This window comes from Grampus griseus (genome assembly GCF_964374135.1).
Source record: "Grampus griseus genome assembly, chromosome: 7".
Taxonomy (NCBI): Eukaryota; Metazoa; Chordata; class Mammalia; order Artiodactyla; family Delphinidae; genus Grampus; species Grampus griseus.
The window spans coordinates 54,130,465-54,157,856 of record NC_139001.1 but is presented as its reverse complement, the minus strand read 5'-3'; the positions used below and the strand labels follow the sequence as shown (position 1 = coordinate 54,157,856).

Genomic DNA, 27,392 nt, shown 5'->3' with positions numbered 1-27,392 from the left:
CTTACAATCCTTTGAAGCGTACAAAGTTTAGATTCCATGCCTTGGGTGTGTAAAGTAAGAACAGTTGTGACTAACACTGAGGGTTATTAGGCCCTGTCAACTTGCTAAGGATTTTACATGTACTAACTTGCCCCTGATAACAGAGCTAATAAGGGGCAGCGGCCAGGGTACTTATCCAGGGCTGTGTGATTCCACAATCCAGCCCAACTACCACACAGTACCACCTCTCCATTTTGCTACAGTGAGTATACGCACACATGATTTCTCAACGTCTGTCTTTATTATTGGTATCAATTCTCATTTAAGTTACTCTGAAATGTCTCACAGAATGAGGAAAACTGAACTGCGTAACACATCATCTTTTACAAAATGTGAAAGGAAAGAAGCCTGTATGGATTTGTGTCTTCTCAGAGGTGTAATATAACCAACTGCTAGCCTAGGCTCACCCTGCTGGGCAAGTTTCAGACTTTAGGGGCTTCTGAGTCCACTGTGAAAGCAAACAGACATCATCAAAAAGAGGCCCACATTGGCTTTCGGCAAAGATACCCTACGTCACCCATTAGATACTTTCTTCCTTCGAGCCTAACATTTCTTTGTCAAGCTCATTAACTTCTTACCTCATATCCATGTTCTGGCTTAGGAACAGAAATTTTTGAAACGGTAAAGTGAGGGCTTGCTGTGCGGGGGCGTTTATCCACATGGACTAATCTTTCACTTGTTAGATCTGTAGTTTTCTTGATCTGCGTGGAAATGGAACTCAGTGATACCCGTGTTCACCAGGTGAGCACAGCAGTTAAGCTCGCTTTCCCGGGAGCAGCCAGTGGGTCCAGACTCACCTGTGATGATATGTGCATTCCCATTTGATCCGTAGTTGTGATATGAGTCTCAGAAGGAGCGTGGATCACTCCAGGCTTGACTGCTTTAGGGACAATGTGGGGTTCTGAGGCTGGACGTGGCGGATGCTCAGTTACCTTGGCGGCAGACACGTGTTCCTTGTGCTCGTACTCCAAAGTGGTCTTCTGAGCATACATTTCTTCAACGTGCCCGGGTTCTCTGGGCTCTCGAACTCGGGCCTGGTCTACTGCAGCAACCACTGTTGCTACAGCTTCCGCCTTTTCCCCAACGCCCACCTGCAGACAAGGTTTCCAGAATTAATACTCAGTAATGTCAGTCATGTCTAAAGGCACGATGGGCCGACGGCACCTACGTTACAAAGCTATGTTAATGTCTCCAGAAATATGACTTAGAAATGCATTTACGAATTTAATATTTCACTGATTATTATAATGCATGGACATCTAGTTAGATACACTCTGAATCCTTGCTTAAATAGATTAGACATTAAATCACATAAACACAACATAGGACAACACAATGTGTATGTAAAACAGAAAGGAAGTTTTGAGTTTGTCTAGTACTTTGTCCATGGCAGACAGTCAATTAGCACTTGTGAAATCAGGACTTCGGGGCTGGTTATCTTCATTGATTATTTTTATTGCCGATCATTTAGTCCGGCGTTGGTGCAACGACGGCGATGATAAAAATGCACTCAATACTGTCACACTCCCATCCAGAAAAATCAGTTGCTACAGAATTGTACAGTCACATGCAAATCTAAGATAACATGAAAACTTGTGAACACACAGGGAACATATTAATTTACTTATGATTCCCTAGGTATAAAATTTGTTTAATCTATTAGAAAGTATCTTTCTTAAAACACACGAATGAAGATACTGTGATGAAAATGAAAGTGTTATATTTGGATTCAAGAGAACAATCTTTCACAGCAAAGTTCAATTTACTATTGTAAGTTAAAGTGAAGAAGGAAAAAGAAATGTTGTTTTCTCATTTCCATGAATCTGATTATCATAAATGGGAACACATTTTGCAAAGGAGTTTCTCTTTTAAAGAAAGCAAGCCAGTTGATACAGCTTATACGTTATTATTCTCTGCAGTACTTGGAAACAGCATATCGCAAAAATCACATCACCGTGTCCATCAGTGCTCTTTAAAAGAATGCTGGAATATTTTATTAATGTTCAGTTTTCTTTTCTGCTGCTGTGAATAGAATCTAGATTGCATCTGAAGTGTTTTTCAAGTGTGCTACCTCTATAGCTGTTAAAATTATTCTCTGAACCATTTAAGATATAAATGAGGTGTTTCTGAGACGAAATTGGGCCTTTAGTGATTATAGGCTTCATCCAGTTCTCCATCAAGGAAGCCACAAACAATCTAATCTGCCTTGAAGAATTGCAGATACCATTTTCACTTTAGATTGCATCTTAGAAGAATGCAAAATATATGTGAGGATTAGGTGGGTTAAGTTCATTCTTCTGGTTGTTTCTTTTTTTAAACCATATAGGCCATTAGTTGACTTTAATTTTATAGATGTTTTAAAATGTTAACATCTTCAACTATGTACACACACACACATATAAATTACTTTGCTTATAGAATGATTACATTTACATTATATCTCATTTGAATCTTTCAACCAGTCTATGAAATAGTTTTGAGTTTTCACTTTACTTATTTTAATAATGAGAAAACTTAAGCTCAAAGAAATTGTCCTTTGCTAACTGACATATATGAATGTTATTCTTAATTTAAAACTTATGCAAAAAAGAATCTTAACTATAGTAAGATATTTTAAGTTGGGGAAGCATCTATATGTTTTTCCTTAGTTAACATATGTCAACTCTATATACATATGCTGGTGGACCCATATACTCATTGATGGACAGCCACAAATGAGTAATCTATGCTGATAGCTGCTCTTATTTCTTAGTGGACTGACTCTAATATCCCTCATATTTTTGGAACCTAGATAATCAGGAAGAAGAATTGGACTAGAATTGGAGACCCTAACTCATACAAGTTTAAAGCTGAGAATTAATTTAGAAGACACAAAGAAAAGTGTTACTTAATCTGACTTTCCACAACTAGAAGTGCTGACTGTTGCACTGGAAGGACTGGACTGAATCTAATGGTCTCTAATGTTCTGTTGATCAGTTAAGCAATTAAATGGAGCAGCAGGAGCACAGAGACTCATTGTGGATGAAAAGTCAGGAGAGCTGATGATGAAATGGGATGAAACAAGGCTTGTCACGTCCACAGCATCAGTTTTCACCTCCTCATGAAAAAGATGTATTTGTTCTTGCTTAATGGCAAATCCTTCTCTAGTTCTTGGCAGTGTTCACAGATTTTGCAGTGGTAACTATTTCTTTGAGTCTAGACATTTCCTGAGCTTCCACTCTTAGCTAATTATTTTTAAGCTAATTTTTAACAACAAAAATAAGACAGTCAAATTTATGCGATTCAGAACAAAAATGTAAATATAATCACTCATGAAGTATGTTACATACTGGAATTTCTGTCGTCAATGAGACTTCTAGAAGGCTGATATGCCATTCAATATTAGACTTACGTAAATGTTAAAAAAGCTGATCTTAAATCGTGTCTTAGAAAAAAACCCCCAAAGATGTAGAGATAGAAAATACAGACAGGACTCAGTTATGACACTAAAGAAATTGAAAAACTAGTTGCTAATTCCCAATTACTATATTCGCAATAAAGAATAAAATTAGGTAAATAGTTCACCCGGGGTATAGAGTCCTGGGAAGAAGGTAAATTCATGGAAATTTCATAGCCACAAATAGCTGCTACAAATAACATTTTTATGGTTGATGTGTATTTACTCTGGTTGGATAATTTCTTCTCTAGATTTTAATATTCCATCTTGTTCAGCTTTAGTGGGAGCTACTACAGCAGGCACCATAATTTTCTCAGCTTCTTTTCTCATCTGATATTTACAGGGAGAAAAAAAGGTAGAGTTTCACATGATGAAAATTATGGTTTTTTTCCTGAAATAAGTCCATGCTCTACACTGTAATATACTGGATTTATTTATTTATACTTAATACTGTACTTCAAAATGTACATCTTTTTGACAGTAAGGGTCATTATTTACTTGAACACTTTTTTTTAAATGTCCATGGAGTATCTTAAAATTAGCCTGCATGCAATCTCAATCATCTTCTGGAGAATTCCTAGCTGTTAATAATAAAAAAATGGAAAATAATAGTGAAGAGATAAGTGAGGAAAGGAATATGTAGTAATATTAACAATAATAAATAATTCAGTTTTTTAGTTTCCAATTGTACATCTAAAAATAAATCAGGTTAATAGTGTCTCATAAGAAATTTTGAGATTTGGAATGCATTATAATAGGGGATTTCACATGAGATTTAGTGTTAATGTATTATAATAGGGGATTTCACACTTGGAATAGCAATAGTCACCTTTCCATGAGTAACTTGGATTTGTTCTTGTCTAGCAGCCATTTCTTCTCTAGTTCTCAGTATTGTTTCTTGTTCTTTGGCTTTAGCAGTTGCAACTGCTATTGTAGACAAGGCAGTTTTCTCAGCTTCCTTTCTCATCTGATTATTATAGTAAAATCCAGGTTTAAATTGTACAGGGCTTCAGATGCATATGGTATGACACTTCCCCCCACCCCCACCCCCTTAGTGGGGATGCAAGACAAGGTTATTCAGGGTTAACTACACAAAAGAAGTTAACTTGCACTGGGCAGTGTTTGTACACACTGACTGGGAACCACAAACCTTAGAAATGTTAACTACAAAAAAAAATCTCCAGATGATTCCTTATATTGCTTTTTAGAAGTCAGGCTAAAAATGCCAATCTTCGTGCAAAGGATAATGGTGAATAAAATGAATTACAAATGTTACAGACGAATGAAAATCAAATGTGCAGATAAAAGTAATGGTAAGAAGTCATACATTCACCATGTGGTTTTTAGTTGGGGATTCAAAAAGGAAAATACAGATCAATAATTCATATCACACTGTAGTTAATGGTTTACTGGAAATTAGTTTAAAGATGAAACTTTTCCCATCTCGAATATCTGTATTCACCTTTTCCTGAGTTATTTGAACTTGCTCTTTTTTGGTAGTGATGCCTTCTCTAGTTCTTGTTACTAAATCTTGTTCTTTGACTTTGGGCATGGCAACTATGACTTTAGGTACCACTGTTTTCCTAGTTTCTTTCATTATCTGGTCATACGATAAAAAAAAGATGAGAAAATGGTCATTAAATTTCATATAGCCTCTAATAAAAGAAATTAAGTCAAAGCTGAGACAGGAAGAATATTTCTTCCTATGCAAGGACGTTTTATCATCTGAGTTGCTTTGGTCATCCATACTGTTTCATTGGTAACAATATCAAAATAAGTTCAGTCTAAAAGAAAAAAATGTGTTGAGCAATAAAAGGATGCATTTCTCTTTCTCACCTTATTCTTCTCATAATTTTTTATGACTCTATGACAATAGAGTCATAAAAATACCTAATTTTACATTTTATCAATTGACTTTGACACTGGAGTATTCAATAGAAACATGTTAAATATTAAGGTGAATTATAATATCATACTAGTAAGAATCCAAAGGGAAGTCCAAAAAGTTAGGAATGAAAAGTGGCAGTGAAAGCTAGATAGACAGCAAAAGGTTCCTGAGAGATTCTGAAGTTTTCTGTATGAGTCATAAGAAGAGAAGGAGGTGAAAAGGTGATGATTAAGACCCAGGATGAAAATGTAGGTGGCTTGCAAATGGAATGAAACAAGAGTGAATTTCACACCAGCAGGAAGTTTTCACCGTTTCATGAGTTACATGCATTTGATCTTGTTGTGTGACACTTTCTTCTTGAGCTCCCAGAATTGTTTCTAAGACTGTGGGCTTGGCAGCGGCAACTACCACCACGGATGCAGCTGCTGTCTCAGCTTTCTGTATTGTCTGATTTTCAGAGTAAAATGAAGGTGTTTCAAAAGGCACAGGAGAAATGGCAAGATATCCTTTCGACATGCGAGAGAATACAGAATGTTCGGTGTTATCACAGTTCCATTTTGAGGGCCTATGCTTGTGTTTAAAACCCAGGAGTGGGCTTCTTTTCTGCCCACCTGCCCCTGAGTAAATTGTCCTAGAAACTGAAAAGGTCTCATCTTTAAGATATGTTGACACATTAGGGAACTTAATGAGCACCCGCTAGCAAATGGCTAGACAACTACAGTTAGACTGAACTCGCCAGTCACCAGCATTGCAATGGCAACAGGGACTTCTATGCCCTTCATTATGCCAACTTGGGTTCCTTTCAAAGTCTCTCACTCACTGTAAGGAGAGGGAATTTCATCCAAAGACCTCTGGCCAGCCTTTTAAGTATATAGTGTTCTAAGCTGGATCTTTTTAAAAAAGTAGCTCTGGGATCAACAAAGAGCTTGAGATTAAGAGAGGCTGGCCACGTTGGAACACCCTCAATGTCACTGAAATCTACTTGAACATGAAAGAATTCAAAAGTTGCCTCTTGCTAGGCCCAGTAAGGCTTGATTTCACACATGGGAGAGAAGTAGATTTTGGTGATACTGGGGTTTTTCCAACTTGGCTCTATAGCATAAAAGCAGCAAACACTTCTGGGTCACTGTTCATCAACCAGGAATTAGGGCACTTTCTTGAAGAAGTACTGGTCTTCTCTGATGTCCAGCAATTCCTCACTTTCCCTTGATATTTAGTTGGAGTGTTCGTGGCTGGTATGTGTGCGTGTGTGTGTGTGTGTGTGTGTGTGTGTGTGTGTGTGTGTAGGGGCATACGCATGCATGTGTCTTCCAACTATGTCAAGTTTGTGTGTTACAATTTAAGTGACCAAGGGCTCAGGCTATGCATGAAAAAACTGATTGTACCAGTGGATAACTGGGCTGGAGTGATATCTATCTTCCACTTAATTATGCTCTAGAAACGTCACTGATGTGCCCCAAACTATTCTAGCGGATAGACAATTTCCTTGAAACTGATCAGTTGAGTGGAAAATTGTGTAATGAGAGCAGAATTTCCATCATGAAAGAGTTTAAGTACTAGATATAGAGAAACAACAGAAAGATAATATACACAAAAGACTCCTCCACTTAGAGGTTTTGGTTAGAGGGTACATGTAGCTGGCTGGAATGTGATATTTGTCAACAAATTACAAGGTATTTACAAAATTTGACTTACCGTTTCTTGTGTTATTTGTTTTTGTTCTTGTTTTGTAGTAATTTCTCCGGTTATTCTAGTTTCTCGTTCTTTGGCTTTAGCTGCAGAAATTACTACTTTTGGTACAAATGCCTTTTCAGTTTCTTTTCTTATCTGAAATCAATGATAAAAACAAAATCTTATTGTCTCCCGATCTCTAATGGAAGTGACATAATGTTTACTAAATATAAAAAAATAGGAAGTAAAAGAAGAAAAGTCCTTTTTCTAGAGATATCACTAAATAAATGATCTCATTTTCATTAATATGACCATACTCATGCTCTTTATTTGCCTAAACCATAAGTTATGTTGCTTAGAGAAAAAAAATTGGATTCAACACTGCTTTGAATTGGAGAGTGTAGTCTTCTTTAAAAGGACTTCCAATGCAGTGGTTGAGGGTCCGCCTGCCGATGCAGGGGACACGGGTTCGTGCCCCGGTCCAGGAAGGTCCCACATGCCGCGGAGCAGCTGGGCCCGTGAGCCATGGCTGCTGAGCCTGCGCGTCCAGAGCCTGTGCTCCGCAACGGGAGAGGCCACAACAGTGAGAGGCCCACGTACCGCAAAAAGAAAAGGACTTCCAATTTTTATAAATGGATATATGGCAATATTATTTTGTGTCACTTTGTCATGTAAAGGAAATCTTAGAGCACAGGATATTAGAATGGAAGACCTTAGAAGTAATACTGTCTGACCCTTTAATTTTATATATAAAAAATCAAGTATAGATGATTCATAATCCACATTTATACGATAATTTTGCTTCGAAAAATTTCCTAACTATTGTGATGGTTTGGAATATCAAGACTTACTTTTCTAAAATTGAGATATTAAAGGGAGAAAAGTTTTGTGCACATCCCAGGCAAAATGTTTTCCAAATCCTTAACTCCGTGAAGATACTGTGCTTGGATCTGGACACCTAAGGTATATGTGGGGGGAAAGGTGGTGCTGGGGGGGCAGTTTTCTCCATTTGCCTCTTTGCCATTCTCAGGCGTCGTCACTGAAATTCAGGATCTCAGGGTTAAAAGAGGCTTGAGAGGTATCTTCCCAAACCTGCTCAACTGACAATCGGATTGGGTGGCCAACAGCCCTATCAGTTGGCCTCATCTAATTCACTCCTGAATGCCTCCAAGCATGGAGCTGTCTTTTTCACTTTTTCTGGTTATTTCACCCGAGAAGGCCATGCTCTCCATCTCATTTCAAATCCATGTTCAAATGTTCTCTTAAGGAGTCAGGAAGCAGTTGCTAAGCTATTTTCAGAGCACTGTGTGTTCAGTGTTCTTTTCCACCCTTCCCAGTTCCCACCTCAGCATCTACTTCTCCGTCCCTTGTAGTCACATATTTAGCCAGTGCGTCTCCAGGCCAGTGTAGATGAGACCCCTGTTTCTACTTCTGCTATGTGTTCCTAGAGGTCCCTTTTGTCTACACAAGGGAAGCGTCTGGTGACTCTAAAGGACTTTGGTATCCAGCACCCAGGGATACAGAGATACAGGGGATGTTATTAGTGTGAAATAACCGTGTTGCTCATGAAACAACACCCTTCATGGTAAACATTATTATCTGTGTTGACGCTGGTAATCACAATAATAATTTCATATCAAAAACCAGTTTCACCTGTTCATGAGTTACGTGCACCTGCTCTTGTTCTGTGGTAATGACTTCTCTGGTTCTTGCTTTCAATTCTTGTTCTTTTGCTTTATCGGCGGCCACTACCACCTTAGTTACAGCAGTCTTCTCTGCCTCCTTTTTTATCTGATTTTCATAGGGGAAAGGAAAGAAATACTGCAATGCACCTCATATAAAAAGTCACAATAATAAATCAGGATAAAGACATAAATGTCACACAGGAGATGACAAGGAGGAAAGCTAGAGTGCTTTTAAACTATAACAGAAAATCTATTCAAATATGAGATGGGAAATTATCTTGGATTTATAACACCTTTCAGCTATGAATCAAGCGTCACGTTTGTTTTGAGGGAAGTAAAAGCAAAGGTCTTTGGGGGAAGCTTAGAGAAAGGTAATGGCAGCCCTGAAATAATGGTTTTCCTGCCTGGCTCTTGGAGAGACTGAGCTCTGGATGGACCGGTCTGGAACTACAGCTCTGAACGCACATGTACCGTCTTGTTCAGCTGACTTTCTCGGCCACCTTTGCCTGTCTTAACTCAGGAGTGCCCTGATACTTGGGATACCTTGTCTGACCTCCTATCTTGACTTTCTGAGAGTTAACTCTTACCTGCCTAGCTGTCTGACTTAGACCAGGTACTTAGAATGTTTGTAACTTGAACACCTTTGGTCTCAGACCACCTCCTGCTCCGAAAGACCTAAAAGTCCGGGCCATGGTGGGCTCAGTGTTGTCCTCAAAGCGATGTGAGCATTGATTGCATGCACAGCTCAGTGTGCATGGCCCCAGGCCTACCTGTTCTTGAGCAGGTTGGATGCGCACAGCAGTCGTGGTTGTCCTCTGAGCAGTCTGCTCTACAGCACTGATAACTGGTTCTCTCACTCTGGCCATATCAACAGCAGCAACAACGGTTGCAACAGCTGCACTTTTGTCAGTTTCTTGTTTCACCTGGATTGGCAGTGACCAAGCACATTACTTTGTGAAATGACACGCACGGTAGAAAATACAAAAGAACAGTGGAAACCAAGCCACCTAGAGTACAGTAGACACATGCATAAGCATTTATCATTGCCAAGAGAGATACGGTAGGTACTGTGAAAACCTACATTTATGAAAAGCTCATGGATTTAGAGCCTTTGTTCCAATTAAAAAACACTTTTACAGAGCATAAGCCAAATTGGGTTTTCAGTTTCGGTTATACTCTTATGTTCGTATGCATTTTCCCTGCAACCTACACAGACTGCGTTTCATGGCAGGATTCTGTTGGGAGAAACCAGATGTCAAAGGAAGAGAAAGGAAGCTCTGACAGTACCTCTGCAGCCCCAGCAGCACCAGCCCCTGCCGCAAAGGTAGCACTGGCGGCAGCCCCTGCCGCTCCGCTGATGGTCACTTGCTCCTGGATCCCGTATCTCCCTTCCCATCTCTCCTCTGTCCTGATCTGAGTAGCACTTGTCACCATGGTTTCTCTCATCTCAGACTCAGATGAAGCCATGTAGCCCTCTTGCTTCCAAGGGGGAGGCACTTCAGGGCCTGGGGGCATGGTGGGCATCTGAGCCTTCCGGACGAGTAACGGAGACCTAACGGATCTGATGGGGGACGTGGAGATCCTCCCCGCTGGAGACACGGACCTGAAAATCAAATGACAGAGGTCAAAGAATGCCAAGACAAGGAACTACTCCCTTGGTCATCAGATATGAATAAAGGAAGAAAACTCTGGAAGTGTTTAATTTAAGGAAGAGTTTTAAAATCCATGGCTTGGGACTTCCCTGGTGGTGCAGTGGTTAAGAATCCGCCAGCCAATGCGGGGGACACGGGTTGGATCCCTGGTCCAAGAAGATCCCACATGCCGCGGAGCAACTAAGCCCGTGCGCCACAACTACTGAGCCTGCACTCTAGAGCCTGTGAACCACACTACTGAGCCCACGCACTGCAACTGCTGAAGGCTGCACACCTAGAGCCCGTGCTCCGCAACAAGAGAAGCCACCGCAACTAGAGAAAGCCCGCGCGCCGCAATGAAGACCCAATGCAGCCAAAAATAAATAAATAAAATTAAAAAAATAAAAAAATCCGTGGCTCAATAACCTATACAGAGGCAAGTAATGTACTTGAAAGTAATTTGTTTTAAATCTCAGTGAGCCTTATTCTCATCTGCAGTAATTCTGTAAGAGAATCAGATTTAATCCTAAACTAAAGAATTCTGTGCCCTGCCCCACCTTTTCGTGTTTAGAAAAGTCAAGACAGCAGAAGGCGTGTCCTTAAAATACGGTCAAAGAAAGGACACGGCAAATATGGTAACCATAACTCTAAATTTCTCTGTACTCCCAATTCTGGGGGGCGGGTGGGGGCGAGGGGACGTCAAATAGGTGTTGAAGGAAGAAAGGTTTCTGTAATCAAAATGCTTGTGCAGCTCAAGGCTAAACAAGGTAAACCTTTTTTTTATTTTCCTGCAGGATTTCCCACAGCCTTCATCATGCCCATCATGCCCATATGCCCTGTGAATTGCAAGGCTTTCTCATTACTCTTTTTGCAGAAAAAGGCTTTCTCATTACTCTTTTTGGATACAGGCTGTGCAATGCACTTTGCAAACTGCTGTTCTGGTCAAAGTATGGTGAACTGCTGTTTTAAATTTATCCTGTCCTTGTTTACCCTCGCCCTCATTGTATTGTACTCTGGACTTCTTTTAAATATCCTTATAGTGGATAATTTGAAACCTAAGGATTCTATAGTTCTTGATTAAATTGATAAAGTGGTTTCTTCCAAAACAGTTTTCATCGTTTTTTATGTGTCCAAACTGAAATAGCATCAGTTCAAGAATCTGGGTACTGAATCAAGGCATTTACAGACAAAAATGACAGTTCCTAATCTATAGTAATAATTCCAGGCATTATTTTAAGATGAAATTTTTCATAATTTAATTCTTGATCCAAAGGGTTTATTATACTTTTCCCTCTAGGTGGCAGTATTGCCTTATCATTGCATTTAACTACTACATGCAGGAAAATGTTTATAAATGTATTCTGTCACTACATAGGGTATTTAACTTACACTGATCATAAATGAAACAATTATTCTAATTAAGGCTCAAGGTACAGTTGATATCTGCTCTAAATTACAGAGTAAATTAATAGTACATTACAATATTAACCAGTTTCATGAAGAAATGTTCAATCATTTTCTTGAAGAAGGGTTTTTAGGTGAAAATCAATTTACATTTTATAAATGGAGTTGTGATCCACTAAAGGTAGATCTAGGGGAACAAGTATCTACTCTGAAAGTGACTGCCTTAGAACCATAACAAAGACCAGTTTAGAATAACGTAGGGTTTACACCAATTGAAGAAAAGCAAAGTGACGTGTATTTCCAAGTTTCAACCTGTGTCTTGTTCTTGCTGTACCTAGTAAAGTGGGTCTAATTCAAATAGAGTTAAAGACATGATTAGCATGACATGAGTGATTAGCAGCTGGTTGCAGGTAAGCCCATAACTGTGAAAATCAATGTAATTTGAGTCATTATAGGAAAGTGCTTATTTCTGCTCTTACAATAAAAAGAAAATAATCACCTGGTCACAGCTAGATACAATGCACCTTATTCAATGAAATATGTTTGCCTTTCTCTACAACAAAAATCAAGATTAGACTGTGAGACATTTTAGGAAATTGTCTATCCTGGATAACCATTATTTTCTCCACAAACTGATATTTAAATTTCTTATTTTAAAGCAAATTTGGGGGGCTAAATAATTGGGATTGTTATCAATGAATTCTCAGTACTTCTAAGACAGTAAAAATACTCCATAGAATCAGGGAAGCTCTGTAATTCTAAATGACTCTTAGGCTTGGATTAAAAATACGGTGAGGTTGTTATCTCCCCCAGAAATCACATGCGGCCTGTCTTGTGATTTTGTGTACGCAAACTTGGAGTTAGCCTGAGATAGAACACTTTTTTTGATAGCCAGACACGTTTTTAAAACTAGCTTTTTGGTCAAGGCTTCATATTAGTGTTTACCAATATCTTTAAAGTGGCCACTATAATAAAGACTGGAAAATATCTGGCATTTTTCCATATATTTGTTGGACATTACACTGCCTCTGGTGTGAAATGCTTGTCTTTTGTCAATTTTTTTTTCATTTGTGTTGCTTGTTTTTTCTTTAATAATTAATTTGTGGAAGCTTTTTGATACATCTGGTGTATTAGTCCTTTGTCATAAGTATTGCAAACATTTCCCCCGAGATCCACGGTTTGCATTTGCTTATTTATAGGGTCTTATCCAGCATCAACATGTACAGTTGTGTAGATTATGCACTGTTTCTAGGCTTGTACAATTCACACTGTGGCCACTGTATGTTTGTTTTAATATTTTATGGCAGAGGCAATGACATATCTCGAGGAAGAGGCATCCTTAAATTTTTTTCACAAATACACTGTTTGGTGTAGCAATGACCTTGCTTTTGCCATACATAAATTTTTATTTTTATGTTGTTGAGTCTGTAAATCTATTTTTAAAAGCTCTTCCCTACAGTTGTTTTCACAAATTTTCTTCTCTTTTATTTTTGTGATTTAGTTTTTAATTTAGCTATTTAGTCAAGCTGAGATTTATTCTGTAAATAGTGTAGGTACAAGTTTATATTCGGTTTTTCCCAAATGGATAGTTAACTGGGCCAGCATTCTTTATCGAGTAAAATATCCTTTTCCCCACTGAACTGAAAGGTCACTTTGATTTAAACATTGAATTTCCTGGATACTTGAATTGTATTTCTGGATGCTCTGTTCTGCTTTGCCCATGTATTTTCTATGCATTTACCAATACCATACTGTTTTGATTACAGTAACTTCACAATAAGTTTGAATATTTTTTAGATCAACTATCCACTTATTATTCTTCTTTTAAAATTTTTCGTGGCAGGGGAACTTTCTCTACATTTAAAAAATTAAATTGGTCAAGAATCACTCTTTTATTTACTCCAAATTTTCCCCTTTTATCAGTTTATCATGTTAAAAAAAACCTCAGCATGTTAAGCTAAATCCCAAAGTTTCAAATTTGCTATGGATAATTTATACTTGCTTATATATTGGATTGGCCAAAAAGTTCATTCGGGTTTTTCTGTAAAATGTTATGAAAACTTTTTGGCCAACCCAATAGTTTCTGAGCCCTGATGATACATTCTTACTTTCTAATATACCTCCATATTAACTAAGCATAGAAACCTAACAGAAATCCATTTTATATTCTAGACAAAATAACATAAGCACATGCAAAATATTTAGAAGGTTTTACTTATTATTAGAGCAGAAGAACACTTGTATAATTATTTTATATCTACAAGAAACCTTCAACTAATTATCTCACTGAACCCTCACAACACACCTTGAGATAATTCTTACTGTGTTTCTCTATAATTTACAAATGACACAACTAAGACCTTAAACAAATTATTTAACTTCTTTAGCTCTGGTCACCTAGCTATAAAATTAGGAGTGATAGTTCTTAGAGGTTGCTATGAATATTTAATGAGATAATATACACAGAGTGCCAATCAAATGTCTGACATAGAGAAAGTGGTCAATGTATATTAGTGATTATTTTATTATTATAATTATTTTCTAAGTCACATTTTAACAAGTAATCAAGCTGAGTGAACGCAGGGCTTCCAACCCTAAATTCTGTGCTCTTCTCATTTCGCTGTGCTTTTTCTTGACTCCTAAAGCAGATATTAAATGGTATACAAATAAGAATTCAGAATTAGAGTTTATAAAGTTCTCCAATTTACCAGTGGACAGTGAGGATTTGTGAAAATCATAACCAGTGTCTTTTTGGTTTACCTCCTTTATCACACCCTACATTTCTTATTTCTTCCTTTTATCTCTCATCTTACTGGATTAAACCTAATTTGAAAATGCATAATGATCTCTTTTAAAAGGCTTTACCTGACGGGAGATGGGGTCGGTGCCCGCACATGTCTGACCGGGGACGGGGAGTGTCTTATCGGCGATGGGGACTGCTGTCGAGCCAACTGTGCTTTGGCAGCAATGGATGGTGGTGTGGGAGACCTTGACTTTGGCTTAGGAGGTATCCTGGGAGGTGTTTTATGTGGCAGCTGTTGGGCACCATCTATTACCATCTCAACTGTTGCAATTGATCTGGCATCAAAGTGGGCTTCAATCTTCTGTAAAAGAGAAAAACAAAGCCCATGGTGAGGAGGAATTATTGATGAAGAAACAATCTGAAAGGCTTAAAACCTGACAGTATATATTAAAAAAAAAAACAAAAAACCTTTTCAATTTGAGTTTGTCGTGTTTCTGAAATCTGAGCAGTCGAAACAATTGTCTTCGTCTTTTTAGCGGGTACTACTTCTTCACCTGTAGGAAGGGAAAGATAAATATTTAGACGGGAGCACAAGGACCCATTTTTAAAGGGATTATGTTAATTCTGACTACAAAGTCAATAAGATTTTGTGTGTCCCAATGGGCAAAAATGCAGAAAGTTTTGGATGTTGTATGAATATAAATTAGCTTTAAACATAGAAAGTATTTATTATTAGATATGAATTTAATTAGAATCTTTTTTTAAAAAAATTCCATCGCTTGCCAATAATTTGAAAACATAGATAACTTAATTGAAATACTTCCTGGTTTCTAGTAGGGTTAAAAACCACAGATTGCTTCAATGATTCTAAACTCCTGCGCGGAATCTCAGAGACTTTTCATGGGTGTTGAAATGCCAGCTTTGATTTCAACTCACAGCATCCCCAGACCTCAGAGGGCAGGCAGGTGGACCCCTGACCCCACTTGGTCCTAAATCCTTCCCTTCCCTGCTCCCTGTTCCTCAACCTCCAGCACATACCTTGAACCAGTAATTCAGCAGTGGAAGTAGCTCTTCCAACGCTATTGGTGGCATTTACTGAATAAGAGCCAGAGTCTTCAGGGTACGCTTCCGCAATCAGTAAGCTGTAGAGGTCGCCTTCTTGTGAAATTTGAAAATCAAGGGAGCTGTGGATTTCAGCTCCGTCCCGGTAGAACTTCACCACAGGTGTAGGGATTCCAGTCACTCTCACTTGGAGTCGCACTTGGCTTCCTTGTCTCACGGTCATGCTCTGCAGCCGTTGAACAAAGTTAGGTGGTGCTGTCTCCGCTGCAGTGGGAAGGGAAGAAAATTAGGACTGGCGCCAGCCAGGGCACTCCCAACAATCTATTTTTAAATGATTATAGCTCTGGTGTCCAAACCAGGCAATGGCTAGCTGAACCAAACATGCTTGACTGTCCTTGAGCCCAGCTCATCCATCAGATGACAGTAAGAGCAGAGCCAGGAGGTGGCAGAGGGCACCCCGCCACCATATTTGATTTGCTTTGTCTTGTTTAGCTGTTCTAGGCCACCACATTTTTTTTTTTTAAAGAAAAAGCCTAGATCTTGTTATGACATTTCTAGAGGATATTTCCTGCACTTCCTCCCAACTTCACATCTAGCACTATATTAATATGTTAAGATAACTTTACATATTTCAGGAAGTTGCACTAAAATGAATTCCAGTGGTTGGTTTGCTGGATACACCTGTGACTTACAGAATCATTAAATTTTAATTTAAATTAAAAAATCCTAAATTGGCTCCAACTTAATCAGTATTCAAATAACCCAAATATGTACTTGCATTTAAAATGTTAATCCAAATAATGACACGATTTAATGTTAGATGCTACAGAAAGGGGATTTTTTTTGGCTAATTATGCTGGAAGAAATTTTTAATAAAATAAATGTGAAGGGTGAGTGGGATTAATCTTGACATGTTTTTGAGGAATAAACAACAGCAGATGCTGTCAACCTTGTGCATTTTCCCTTTCTGAATTTTCTGGATGTATGTTAAAGTTCATACCTGATGTTACCTGATGTTCCTTCTGTTTTGGTCAATGATAGCCCTATACTTAAACAGTGCTGAACGTATAGTTTACTGGATAAACATATATAACATTATGCAGCTCATGAAAGATATTGTTATGTAATGTGTGAAGTAATGCAATGTTCTTTGTACTAATGTCTTACAAAGAAGTAAAGGATGAAGAAAAATGACAGAGGCCACGAAGACTTGTGGTAACTTTTGTGGGGAAACTGTGTCCTGCATTTGAATCATAAACAAGCATTTGCCCTATTTCTGTGTATGCTTACTGTGCAATGTTTTTAGAAATGGAAAGTAAATGAAGCATTATTAAATGTTATAGCCTAGAGCAGTATTTCTTAAATGGGTGGTCTGTGGACCACTGGTATCAGAATCATCTATGTGCTTGTTAAAGTGTGAATTCCTGGAGATACGCATATTTCCTTAGCAGGCGTATAGACAAGGCTCAAGCCTTTCTACTTGCTCAGAAACACGATTTTTAATATTTCCTTAATATAATTTTGAGTGCTTAATATGTGTATAGAGGAACTAGTTCTCAGCCACTTTTTTGAGGAAAACCAAATTCCAAAAGACAAACAACTTTGCTATCAATGCAGTGTCCGGTGGGCCCTTCTCTAGATTTGAGATGCATCTGCTTGTGCTCAGTAGCTTTTGGGGGACTCCCTTCCCCAGATCCTGGAGATGTGCTCCGGGGGTGGTACAGGGGACAGGCAGGTCCCCTAAAGCCTACCTGTCACGAGAAGCTCAGCAGTACTAGTCGCTTGTCCAGATCCATTGGTGGCTCTCAGGGAGTATCGTCCACTGTTGGCTTTAGTCACGGCGGGGATCTTCAGTCTAGCGCGGCCATCGCTAAAGGAGATCTGCACGCCGGGCAGAGTGGAAGTGGAAATCACCTGGCCATCCCTAAACCAGCTCACCTCAGGAACTGGGAAACCTGGAGAACAAAGAATTCATCTTTATGTTTGGGGCACTGCAAAGTCCTCTGTTCTGTCCCATTATGTTCACTTCCTTGTCCTAAACCATAAAAGCTATCCAGAGAGTCATGCTATTTAATGACAGTGAAAATTTGACAGCTGTGTGATAAAAGTGTAAGCTTACAGACCATTAGGAAGGTCTGTGGGTTCACGTGAAGGCCAGCACCTTCATTCTATAGGGGAGGAAACTGAAGCCAAAAGAGGCTCAGTGATTTTTCCAAGGTCCCTCAGCTGGCAGTGGCACACAGAGGACCAGAATTGCCATCACCTGCCCTCCTGCCCAAGGTTCTATCTGATGCAATTTAATAGACATCATTAAAATCATGAAGGAGATTTATAAAAATGAAGAGCCAAGGAAACTGTGAGATAAAAAGTGACTGTTGTCCTCTTCAAAAACAAGTGAAGAACAAAAGCAGCAAAGGGATCTAAAAGTTCAGCCTACTAAGCACAAGAGAACACGCTCAGCCCTCTACCTCCTCTGACCTCTCCTATCTTCCTGACCTCTCCTGCCTTTCAAATGTGCTTCAGTAAAAATGCCATACAAAGGAGGGGCAGCTTCTCATACAATAAGAGATGATGCCGAACCAAGTCTTTCAGAATAACATGGATACTTGGAGTTGCAGGTAGAAAAGTCAAATTCTCTTCACCCACCATGAATCATGGAGCTAATGACTACATGTACACGGCTGGATGCTTTAAGTATACTAAAATTCTGCATTCGGAAGGCATGAGGCAAATTCAGAGCATGGTTTATTTTGCCTTTGGTATGAAGGCTGGTGATCTAACTCCTTAAACTGAGGAGGTGAGGATAAGCGAGAGAAAGTTTATTTTGTTGTCCTTATATTAGCCAATCTCCCACTGTGGCCAAGTGAATAGTTTATTTAACGAATTCATGGGTGTTCAAATATTTTCAGTGGTGTTTTTCTAAGAATGTATTAGCGCAAAGTGTGAAGGAACAAGGAGTTATGAGGAAGCCAGATTCCATTACTCCACAAGCAGGCAAACTTCCCACTGAAGCCATATGTGTTCTGCTCAGTTCAGAAGTTACTGAGTGTTACAAGATAAATAAGTAAATTATTTGGAAGTCAGAGATTATCATACAAGAGAAGAATTGAACTGGTCTCTATACATTTCTATATACATATACAATAGAAATTGAAGAATGTTTATATGTTATTTGTGCAATGTAAAATAAAGTGTTATCCAGTTATGAATAAGACTGGTACATAGACAGAAAACAAAAGGAAAGAGAAAGGAAAAGGAAATCTCATTTTACATCTTTATTATAAGCCATAAAGTTGAAAAAAAAAAAGAGGAATAGTGTATCACAGAGGTACATCAAGCATCAACTTTTAATTAATCCATAAAATCTCACATGACCAGTTATAATACTGCAGGAGAAAATATTGATTAAATAAATTTGAGATTAAATAATTTTGAGATTATTTACAATATAGTTCATAGATTATCCCCATTTTGTCACACGATGATAGGTCCCAGAAATCATCCATTTTCAAAACCATCCCTAAACTGAATTATAAAGAAGAAAAAGAAGGAAAAAAAGAGACAGAAGAACTGCCTGTTAAATACAATTCTAGGGTTAATGTTTGTTTCTCTTTACTATGTGAACCAGAGTGGCATATATTATTTTGGGGTGTTCTTTCAAAATGATTGGAAAATCTTTTCATTGACTAGAATCACTTAATAAAGATTGAAAATAAAATAATAAAATACTTAGGAGTTAGCTCATCACTGAAAGTTCTGCCACTGAGGAAAGTCAGTTGTACTGTTATTTTCCATGTAAACCCACAGAGGCTCAGGCACACAGGCTACTCGCCCAGCAGCTCCATGACTGGCCCCCATTGGGCTGGAGTTCTTGGCTTCCAGTCTGGCTCTGCAGCTGAATCCAAAGATAGAATGACCAAATTTGGTCCTATTTAGCACCTGGATTCTGACAGCTAATTTAATCCAATGCTATTTATTTTGCTTTGTGGAATTATAAATATGAATAAAACATTTTCAAGCCATTATATTGTCAGATTTTGTAGGAACTCTGTGAACAGTATACTCTTACAATGACCCTTCCACAGAAGTGGGCCCATTTCACAAAGTCAAAGCAAGGCTTAAACTTGCTGTCAAGTCCTACAGCAAAGTTAATGGACAGGAGGCAGAGAAGAAAAAGGGACAGTGTGAACGTGTGAGCTTACCACTAATGTGAGCCTCAAAGGTTGCGGTACTACCCTCCAGTACCACAACGCTTTGTAACGGCTGCGTAAACGTCGGTGCTTGAGTTGTCATCTTTTTAGGCACTCTGAAAAGGAAGAGAAAAGAAATTAGAAGGTCACAGCTTAGGGCCATTCTGGAGCTACTCTGAAGATGGCAGACACACATTTTCCAAATGGGTTGCTTCTCAGATTATCTGTGGGCCCAGAGTGATGGGCAGGCCTTCTCTTTTGTGGCCTGAATTTGGCCTCTGGGTTAACTTATAGCCTAACAGAGTAGCACGTCTAAGGGGGGGATGGAAAAAAAAAAACAACCGAAGCAAACAGAGTAAGGAATGTACCCTAGTGGTCGAAGAGGGAAATTCAGTCTTACCAAAGGTGGGAAATCTGAGAGAGAGTTGGGAGAAAGGGAAAGCTGGAGGAAGCTGGGGGTAGTGACAAATAATAGAAGGTATGTGTGAAAAGTGTAAAACGAAACTTTTCATCGGTTCAATGTCAGAACGAATTATTTTAAAAAATTTCCTTCCTCCCAATATTTTTCAGACACTGTATCTGTATTTATAAAGTTGACATAGATTCAGGCACTATTACCTTAAGTAACCCAGGTGATTGTTTAAAATAGTCACCAAAACTAAAAACTTGAACTTTGCAATTTCTTTCCTAACTTGAAAAGTTTTGGAAAGCCTGGTCCACTATGCAAACCTTTTGTAGACAGCATACAGCGTTATTTAGTCCTTAATATTTCTTCATATTGTAACTGTTCAGTAAATGTTGCTACTGTTGAAGTGAATATTCAGGAAAGTTTAAATTTAACTGAGCAGGCCAGTATTTATTATAGATCTGCAAGAAAAATACTGACTTGAGTTCTTAATAAGGAACAATGTGCAGACTCTGAAAAATGGAAGGCTGGTCTGCGATGCAGTTGAAGCGAAAGCACCTATGCTTTCATAGCACAAATATTAAAAATCAAAGAAATTAACAAGAAATCGGCAGTTAAGTTGTTTTGTTAAGTGGAAGCAAGTACTTTGCCTATCAGTTTTAGAGAGATTATGAGAAGAAATTTCTGAGACATAAATACCTTGCTATTGAATGTGACTATGCCACTATTCTGATATAAAAAGCAGATTCTCAGTTGTCAATTGCTTCACTACTATTTTTCATAAAATTCTCTATTTATTAAAAGTGTGTGGAGCAATCATCTAATTCTGTACCTTATTGTAACTTTTTACTTAGTTAAAAAGAAAATGAAACTAGAATTCTCTGAGACAATAACATTTATATTTGAAAAATTCAGATAATACCCAAAATAAACTGTTGCCAAGAACTGCTTAGTGTAGCATATTATCCTTAGGACACGAAAATAACTTTTTGTGTCAAACTCTTCCTGTTTCTGAGCGAGTGCATCTTCTAAAAATAGCTATATTCTTTTACACCATTTATGTTTTATATACCTATATATTTATAGGCATTTACAATTAGTAATCTAATTCCAGGAAGATGGGAAATCAAGGTATAATTTGAAATAAGAAGTCTCTAAAACATTATTTCTTACCCTTCTTAGCATCAACAATTATATCATATAATTTGATTATGAGTTGATCTAAAATACATAATGAAATGCTGAGCATTTTAGAAAACAATTATATTGTTTTTCTTTTTTTCCACATTTCTAAATATATTGCAATTAACTGGCCTAAACAGGTCTTCTATTCCTATTGTTCAGGTAAATTTTGTTGCTTTAGCATTTGCTCTTGAGAGGCCTTTGTCTAATTATGGCTGAAGGTATGCATCGAAAATGTCATACTCCCAAAATAAACTCTCCAGCATTGACTGACAGCAGGCAAGTGTTCTGTCACTGTCCTGCAACTGATACCTCAGCAGTTGATTCCCTTAAAAAGTCATCAGGGTGTAGCTGATACCACATGCATTTTATCAGAGCTATTCTTGGTGTGTCTCACTTTATCACTGAGTAATATAACCTTGAACATTCTCAACAAACAAAAAAAGTCTATAAAAGAAGCAAGCATTTCTATCACCATTTCAGACCCCAACTTTTAATACTTTTAGAATGTTAGGTGCATTTAAACAATTTGAATCACTGACTTGGGGATATGCTAAAGCATCGAACTTTTGAAAGGAAAAGCCTTCACATATTTCAAAACAGAATTTAACAAGCAGATTCAAATAGAGGATCAGAACCAGCACCAAGTAGTCAGACAAACACCTCCATATAGGCATTTAGCATACAAAGAAAATGCGGAACCAGAAACCGATAAGGGAGGGACTCTACTAATAAGAAAGAAAAGATGCTGCTCACCTGATTTCTCAGGAGTGCCCAAAAAGGGTGGGACTAAGCCCAAGGTTGCTTCTGAAACGACGTCCTATCTAGAGTTGGTTTTTTCGACCATCTCCAACATGAATCGGTGAGCCTCTAAACTTAAAAACAAAACTACACAGTCAAGACTGTGTAGTTTTGCTTTTCTATGCAATCCCTACACCCGAGGCGAGGCTGGGAATGCACGACTGCTCACGAGTCAGGGTCGGGCTCAGCCCTTATATTTGCCAGATCTGCTGACAGCCCCACATCTCAGGGCAGGGCGCTGGCTGATTGGCTCTCCCAGGAAAGCATGATGGGAGAAGGACCTATTTGGTAGCGAGCGGCGCAGACCACCTGTTCTTCTGATTGGCAGTGCTAAATTTAGCATCTCAAAAGGGGCTTTACCAAGGGAATAGAACCGTACTTAAAGACTAACTCTGTTGCGGCTTGGGGAAGAGCACTTGTTGCCCATGTTAAAATCTGAAAATAACTGGTCTGAGGAGAATTTGTGGCAATAGAAAACACTTGTGGGCAATTATACAAAACAGCTCAAACCTGAGGACTCTGCCCTGAGTGAGGCCCCATTCCTGTTCCCTTCCCCCATACAACCAAGCAAATGGACCTGTCAATCATGACAACAGATGAGGGAGTTTATCTCATGCCTAAGACTTCACCTTTTTTTTTTTGAAGAACCAGTGCCTAAAAACCTCAGCACTGAAGAGAGCTCATTTATACTATCTACTTTCTCCTGAATCCACTTGTACTTCGGGGAGAGTTAAGCCAATGTTAATGAGCTAAGTGTTTATACAGCCCTGCAAGAAATAAAGTTGAGAGGCAAAATCTGAACTCTGCTTAGATTTAGCCTAGACAGTGTAAGGATTTCTTTTTTCCAGATTTCATTTTTTTCTGGCATTAATATTTACAAATATACATGCACTGATCCTTAATGAGCAGCCAAGTCTTTTGTTTAAAACATCCATAGGGTTCTTTTTCAGGCACATGAAAGCTGCCTTACTAATCTCTGGAGTTTGCTCTTACTAATGGGAAGTAGTTAGGAGATGATATAGTTGCTATTTTAGAACTGAATTTAATTTCAAGCAACAGATATTTCAAATACAAAAGAGCATACCAGAAGAGCTTTAAAATAGTTCAGCTGAGAGACTTGAAAAGCTTCACTAAGAGGGAAGAAAATTGTCTTGTTGATAATAAAAAGAGATTTTTCTTAATAAAAGACTAAAATTTTCAATTTTAAGTTAAATTTACATCTGTAATAAAAATTTCCCCTGATGTGGAAGACCATGCATTAGACTTTTCAACTTCCTGAGTATTTCACTCTTGGTAATTATTTATACAGTGATTAACTTGTTAACATTAAACAGGACTAAAATATACTGGACAACTTATGTAATATAGCTATATAGACAAGATGACATATTTATTTAAACATTTGTCTTCTTTTCTTAAGCAGTGATATCTGTCTTGTTGGTATTATTTTTCCTGCTACAGACGCTATCTGACAAAATCCTGTTTGATTGCTTTATTCAGAAACAACTAGTTTCATGTTATATATCTTAAAAATTATTCCCAATTAGAGACTATGTTACAGGCAACCTGCCAGTCATAAAGCGAAGCTAGACTAGAAATGTCATGTGATCTTTCTGATTTGCATTGTTAAATAGATAACTAACTGGTTATCTATTTAAAATGTGTGCAAGTGTGTGTGTGCGTGTGTGTGTGTGTGGTGAGTGCGTGTATGTATATATGCTTTTATTTTTTTAAACAAAATACACATTTTATTTAGGTTGAAATAAACTATACAAAATTGATTTTCTTCACCAAAAATAACAGCAATATTTTCTGTATTATTCCTAGATAAACCCCAAAACACTTATTTTTGTGGGTTTTCTAGGTTTTGCTTATAAATCAAGATGAGCAGTAGATACAGTCATGAAAAAAGACAGAAAAAAACAGACAAATCAGTTGTCAGTATCCATGGCCTCTGATCCTGTCTTGACCATGAAACAGAAGTGTTCAACATATACCTGCCAAAAAGCTTATGAAGATGTAGGCTCAATAAAGGAATGCAAACTGCAACAACCAGATGTGGAACAACAAGGGAAGCCTCTTCCATTCAAACTTTAACTATAACTTGTTCCTTTAACTTCATTTGATAAAGACAGAATCTACACTGAAATCCTTGTTTGGCGAGCCCACATGTTTCTATTACAGTCTGATAATTTTCTTAACTGTCCCTTACAGATTTTTAACAGCATACTTAAAACTCCTAATATTCAAAGGTCAGTCATGAGCTTCATTGTAATGTTTATAAACTGTATTCCTTCCTCCCATACCTCCTCACAATTTATTTCTTCAAAGAACTGATAACTCAATACTTGACAATTGGATCCACAGTGATAAATGTTATGTCTAAAATGACTTAACTAATACAATTCCAAAGTGCCATTAGCATAGATCACAGAGTGTAACATGGTACTTTCAATGCTATCTTCTGGAAGAACAGTTAGGTCTCCAAAGTATGGGAGTTGAAACGGGCCATTTAAACAGGCAGATTATCAATGACTAATGTACTCAATGGGGGGCCTACAGGTCAAGATATTCAGTGATTAAGTGGCCTACGTACACCTTACAACTTTTCTGTAAGATATTTTCAAATTTCTTACAGTTTTTTTCAAATATCATATATAAGAGAAAGCCTATTTTAAAAGTCTCTTAGGTATCTTCATGGACATATATACACTACCAAATGTAAAATAGATAGCTAGTGGGAAGCAGCCACATAGCACAGAGAGATCAGCTTGGTGCTTTTTGACCACCTAGCAGTGTGGGATAGGGAGGGTGGGAGGGAGACACAAGAGGGAGGAGATATGGGGATATATGTATATGTATAGCTGATTCACTTTGTTATAAAGCAGAAACTAACACACCATTGTAAAGCAATTATACTCCAATAAAGATGTTAAAAAAAAAGTCTCAGGTATTTTCATTGGTTTCTGAATTATCTGTAGGAAGCTCTGACTTACTTGTACACTTGTGTGCTTACTTGTACACTTATCCACCATTAAATCCAAATCATGTTTTATATAAAAATTTATGTTAAGCAAAGCCAGGTTACTTGACCTTTGGTCTGTCAAAGTGTTCCTCAGGTATGCTTTGAGATGCTTTTGCCCATTTTCATAGTGTTCATTTTCAACTTTCATCACAGGAAGAATACACAGAACCTTCAATAATGCATAAACATTAGGAAAAAACTTGATGTCTGGCAGATGAAGGGCTTCATAAGTAGTGGGTGGAAGTTCTACATCTTTCCCTCTGTGTTTCCACTTGATTCTCCAACAACGCAGCCCAGCAGAGAGTGTGTCAGGATTAGGTAAATCACTTCTGTACATGTCAGCATGATACTCCTCTGATGTATTGAATTTGAGCTGTCCCATGACAGAGTGTACCAGAGATGAGCATTTAAGAGCTCTGAGGTGCTGTTCTGAGAATATATCTTTCAGGTCCTGAATAATGTGTTCCACTGTTGGAACATTTAGAGTTTCTTTGTAGTAACTCTCAGAGGTTAGCTGAGATTCCAGGTTACTGTGATGAGCTCTGAGAAATTTCCCTGGGAGTTTCATCTGAATATCAAGTTTGGTTGCCAAATTTGTGGCTTTCTAAAACCAAAATTCATGATAAACTTCGATATTTTCCATCACTTCATTTTGTGAATGTAGCCCTGCCGTGAAACTACTAGCTGCAAAGAAGACATCAGAGGTCTGATGACCTTCAGGTCTGCCCTGAAGATTTTTCCCAAAGCCTCTTGTAAAAGATAGGACATTTTAAAGAACAATGGTAACGATGAAATCAAAATCTGTTACCACACTACAGAGTACAAATGCTCGGCCAGCCATGCAGTTATTCCATCTAACATTTGTGTTACTATTATACCATCTAAACATAAAATAAGTGCTTGTAGGAGGTCCACTAAGATTTCAAAAGCATCATGCCTGCCTGGCCACTGAGAATGGCGAATTTCCTTCAGTTCTTTGCCCCTTTCTTCATCGTTCTGAACGAGGACAGAAATTACACTGTCAAGCTCTAAAAGCAGTTGTGCTGGTCGATGGAAGAAAGAACAAACTTCCTCAGCTGATCCTAATGGGACACATACTCCCATAACAGGCACTGATTTTGCCAACCACATATTTAAGGTACAGGAAGAGCAGAGTGTGTAGATAGCTTGTGGATATTTCTCTAAAAGTCTAGAAGCAAAAACTTTCATTTTGGAAGAAAATCCACTGGACACACATGTAAGCCTGGCCACGACAGTACTCCATGTTTAATCCTCACTTCTCAGTTACTGTAGTGTGAGATTTCATAGCCGAAATTTCTGCATCAGCGTCATAAGGCAGGAAGCCCACAAATTCCTCTCAGGTGTGACATTCGTCAACAAACCTCACCAACACAGGCAGGTGCTCTTCCCCTGTTATGTCCATCACATCATCCATGATGATGGAAAAGAAATGAGAGTCTCTCACTTCCCTGAGGGTTTCTTCTCGAATGCAGCTCTCACAGATCCCTACCATCTTTTTCTGCTGTGTTTTCGAACAGAATAATGTGTTCACTGCCGTTGTCTCAAAGCACTTTCTCAGAACCTCTTCACCAGAATGGATCCGGCACTCCAGCAGGGCTTGACAGTTATCAGGAGTAAAGAGACCTTCTGGGATTTCATCAGCTTCATGTCCATCCAGAGGTATGGTCTGTTTTCCGATAAGAATCAAAATTTCAAATAAAGATTTTAAGTATTCTTTGTTTTCCTTCTCTTCAAGGGTTAAAGGTCCTCCTGCTCTTCACCCCCTTCTTCTGCACTGGGGTCCTGAGCATTGCTGTTGTTTATTTGCTTATGTTTTGGGTCCTGTTCAGAAGTTTCATCAATTTTTTTCTGTTTCAGCATCCTCATTTCATCTTCACTCAATTCTTTTATTCATTTTCTGTGTCTACTGTGTGGATTATTCAAATGGCTGATAAGATCAAATATTGTTGGTATTGCATTATCTCGAAGAACTGTCCTATAAGGACTAGTTCTACAGATCACAGAAGTCTCCAAGTGTTTGGCACACAATCGATAATGTTTATCTAGTTGATCGGGTGTTTTATCTTTTAAGTCGGCTCTCCTACAATTCTCCACACACTTCTGGCATCTGGCTGGATCCCGCGGCAACCTGAAAAAGGCCAGGTCCAACCGCGAGCTCTGCCGCGTGCAGTTGGGGGCCGTGCAGAAGTTCGGCATCATAGTCTGACT

The 27,392-nt window shown here is 38.3% G+C and overlaps 1 protein-coding gene across 6 annotated transcripts in view; it reads right to left on the bottom strand.

Annotated features, from left to right (window-relative positions):
• TTN (titin) overlaps positions 1-22,294 on the bottom strand; it is a 281,676-nt gene extending 259,382 nt beyond the window's left edge. For all 6 annotated transcript variants that reach the window (XM_082658166.1, XM_082658171.1, XM_082658170.1 and 3 more), the window contains exons 1-14: positions 22,094-22,294; positions 19,762-19,865; positions 17,311-17,514; positions 15,536-15,823; positions 14,966-15,051; positions 14,620-14,858; positions 10,007-10,322; positions 9,490-9,642; positions 8,688-8,825; positions 7,059-7,190; positions 4,938-5,075; positions 4,305-4,442; positions 837-1,130; positions 618-740 (exon numbers count right to left, since the gene is read on the bottom strand). In XM_082658166.1, the coding sequence (XP_082514292.1) occupies positions 618-740; positions 837-1,130; positions 4,305-4,442; positions 4,938-5,075; positions 7,059-7,190; positions 8,688-8,825; positions 9,490-9,642; positions 10,007-10,322; positions 14,620-14,858; positions 14,966-15,051; positions 15,536-15,823; positions 17,311-17,514; positions 19,762-19,852 (2,340 nt within the window). In that variant the 5' untranslated portion in view covers positions 19,853-19,865; positions 22,094-22,294. The remainder of the gene's footprint in view (positions 1-617; positions 741-836; positions 1,131-4,304; positions 4,443-4,937; positions 5,076-7,058; positions 7,191-8,687; positions 8,826-9,489; positions 9,643-10,006; positions 10,323-14,619; positions 14,859-14,965; positions 15,052-15,535; positions 15,824-17,310; positions 17,515-19,761; positions 19,866-22,093) is intronic.
• Positions 22,295-27,392: the final 5,098 nt, after the last annotated feature.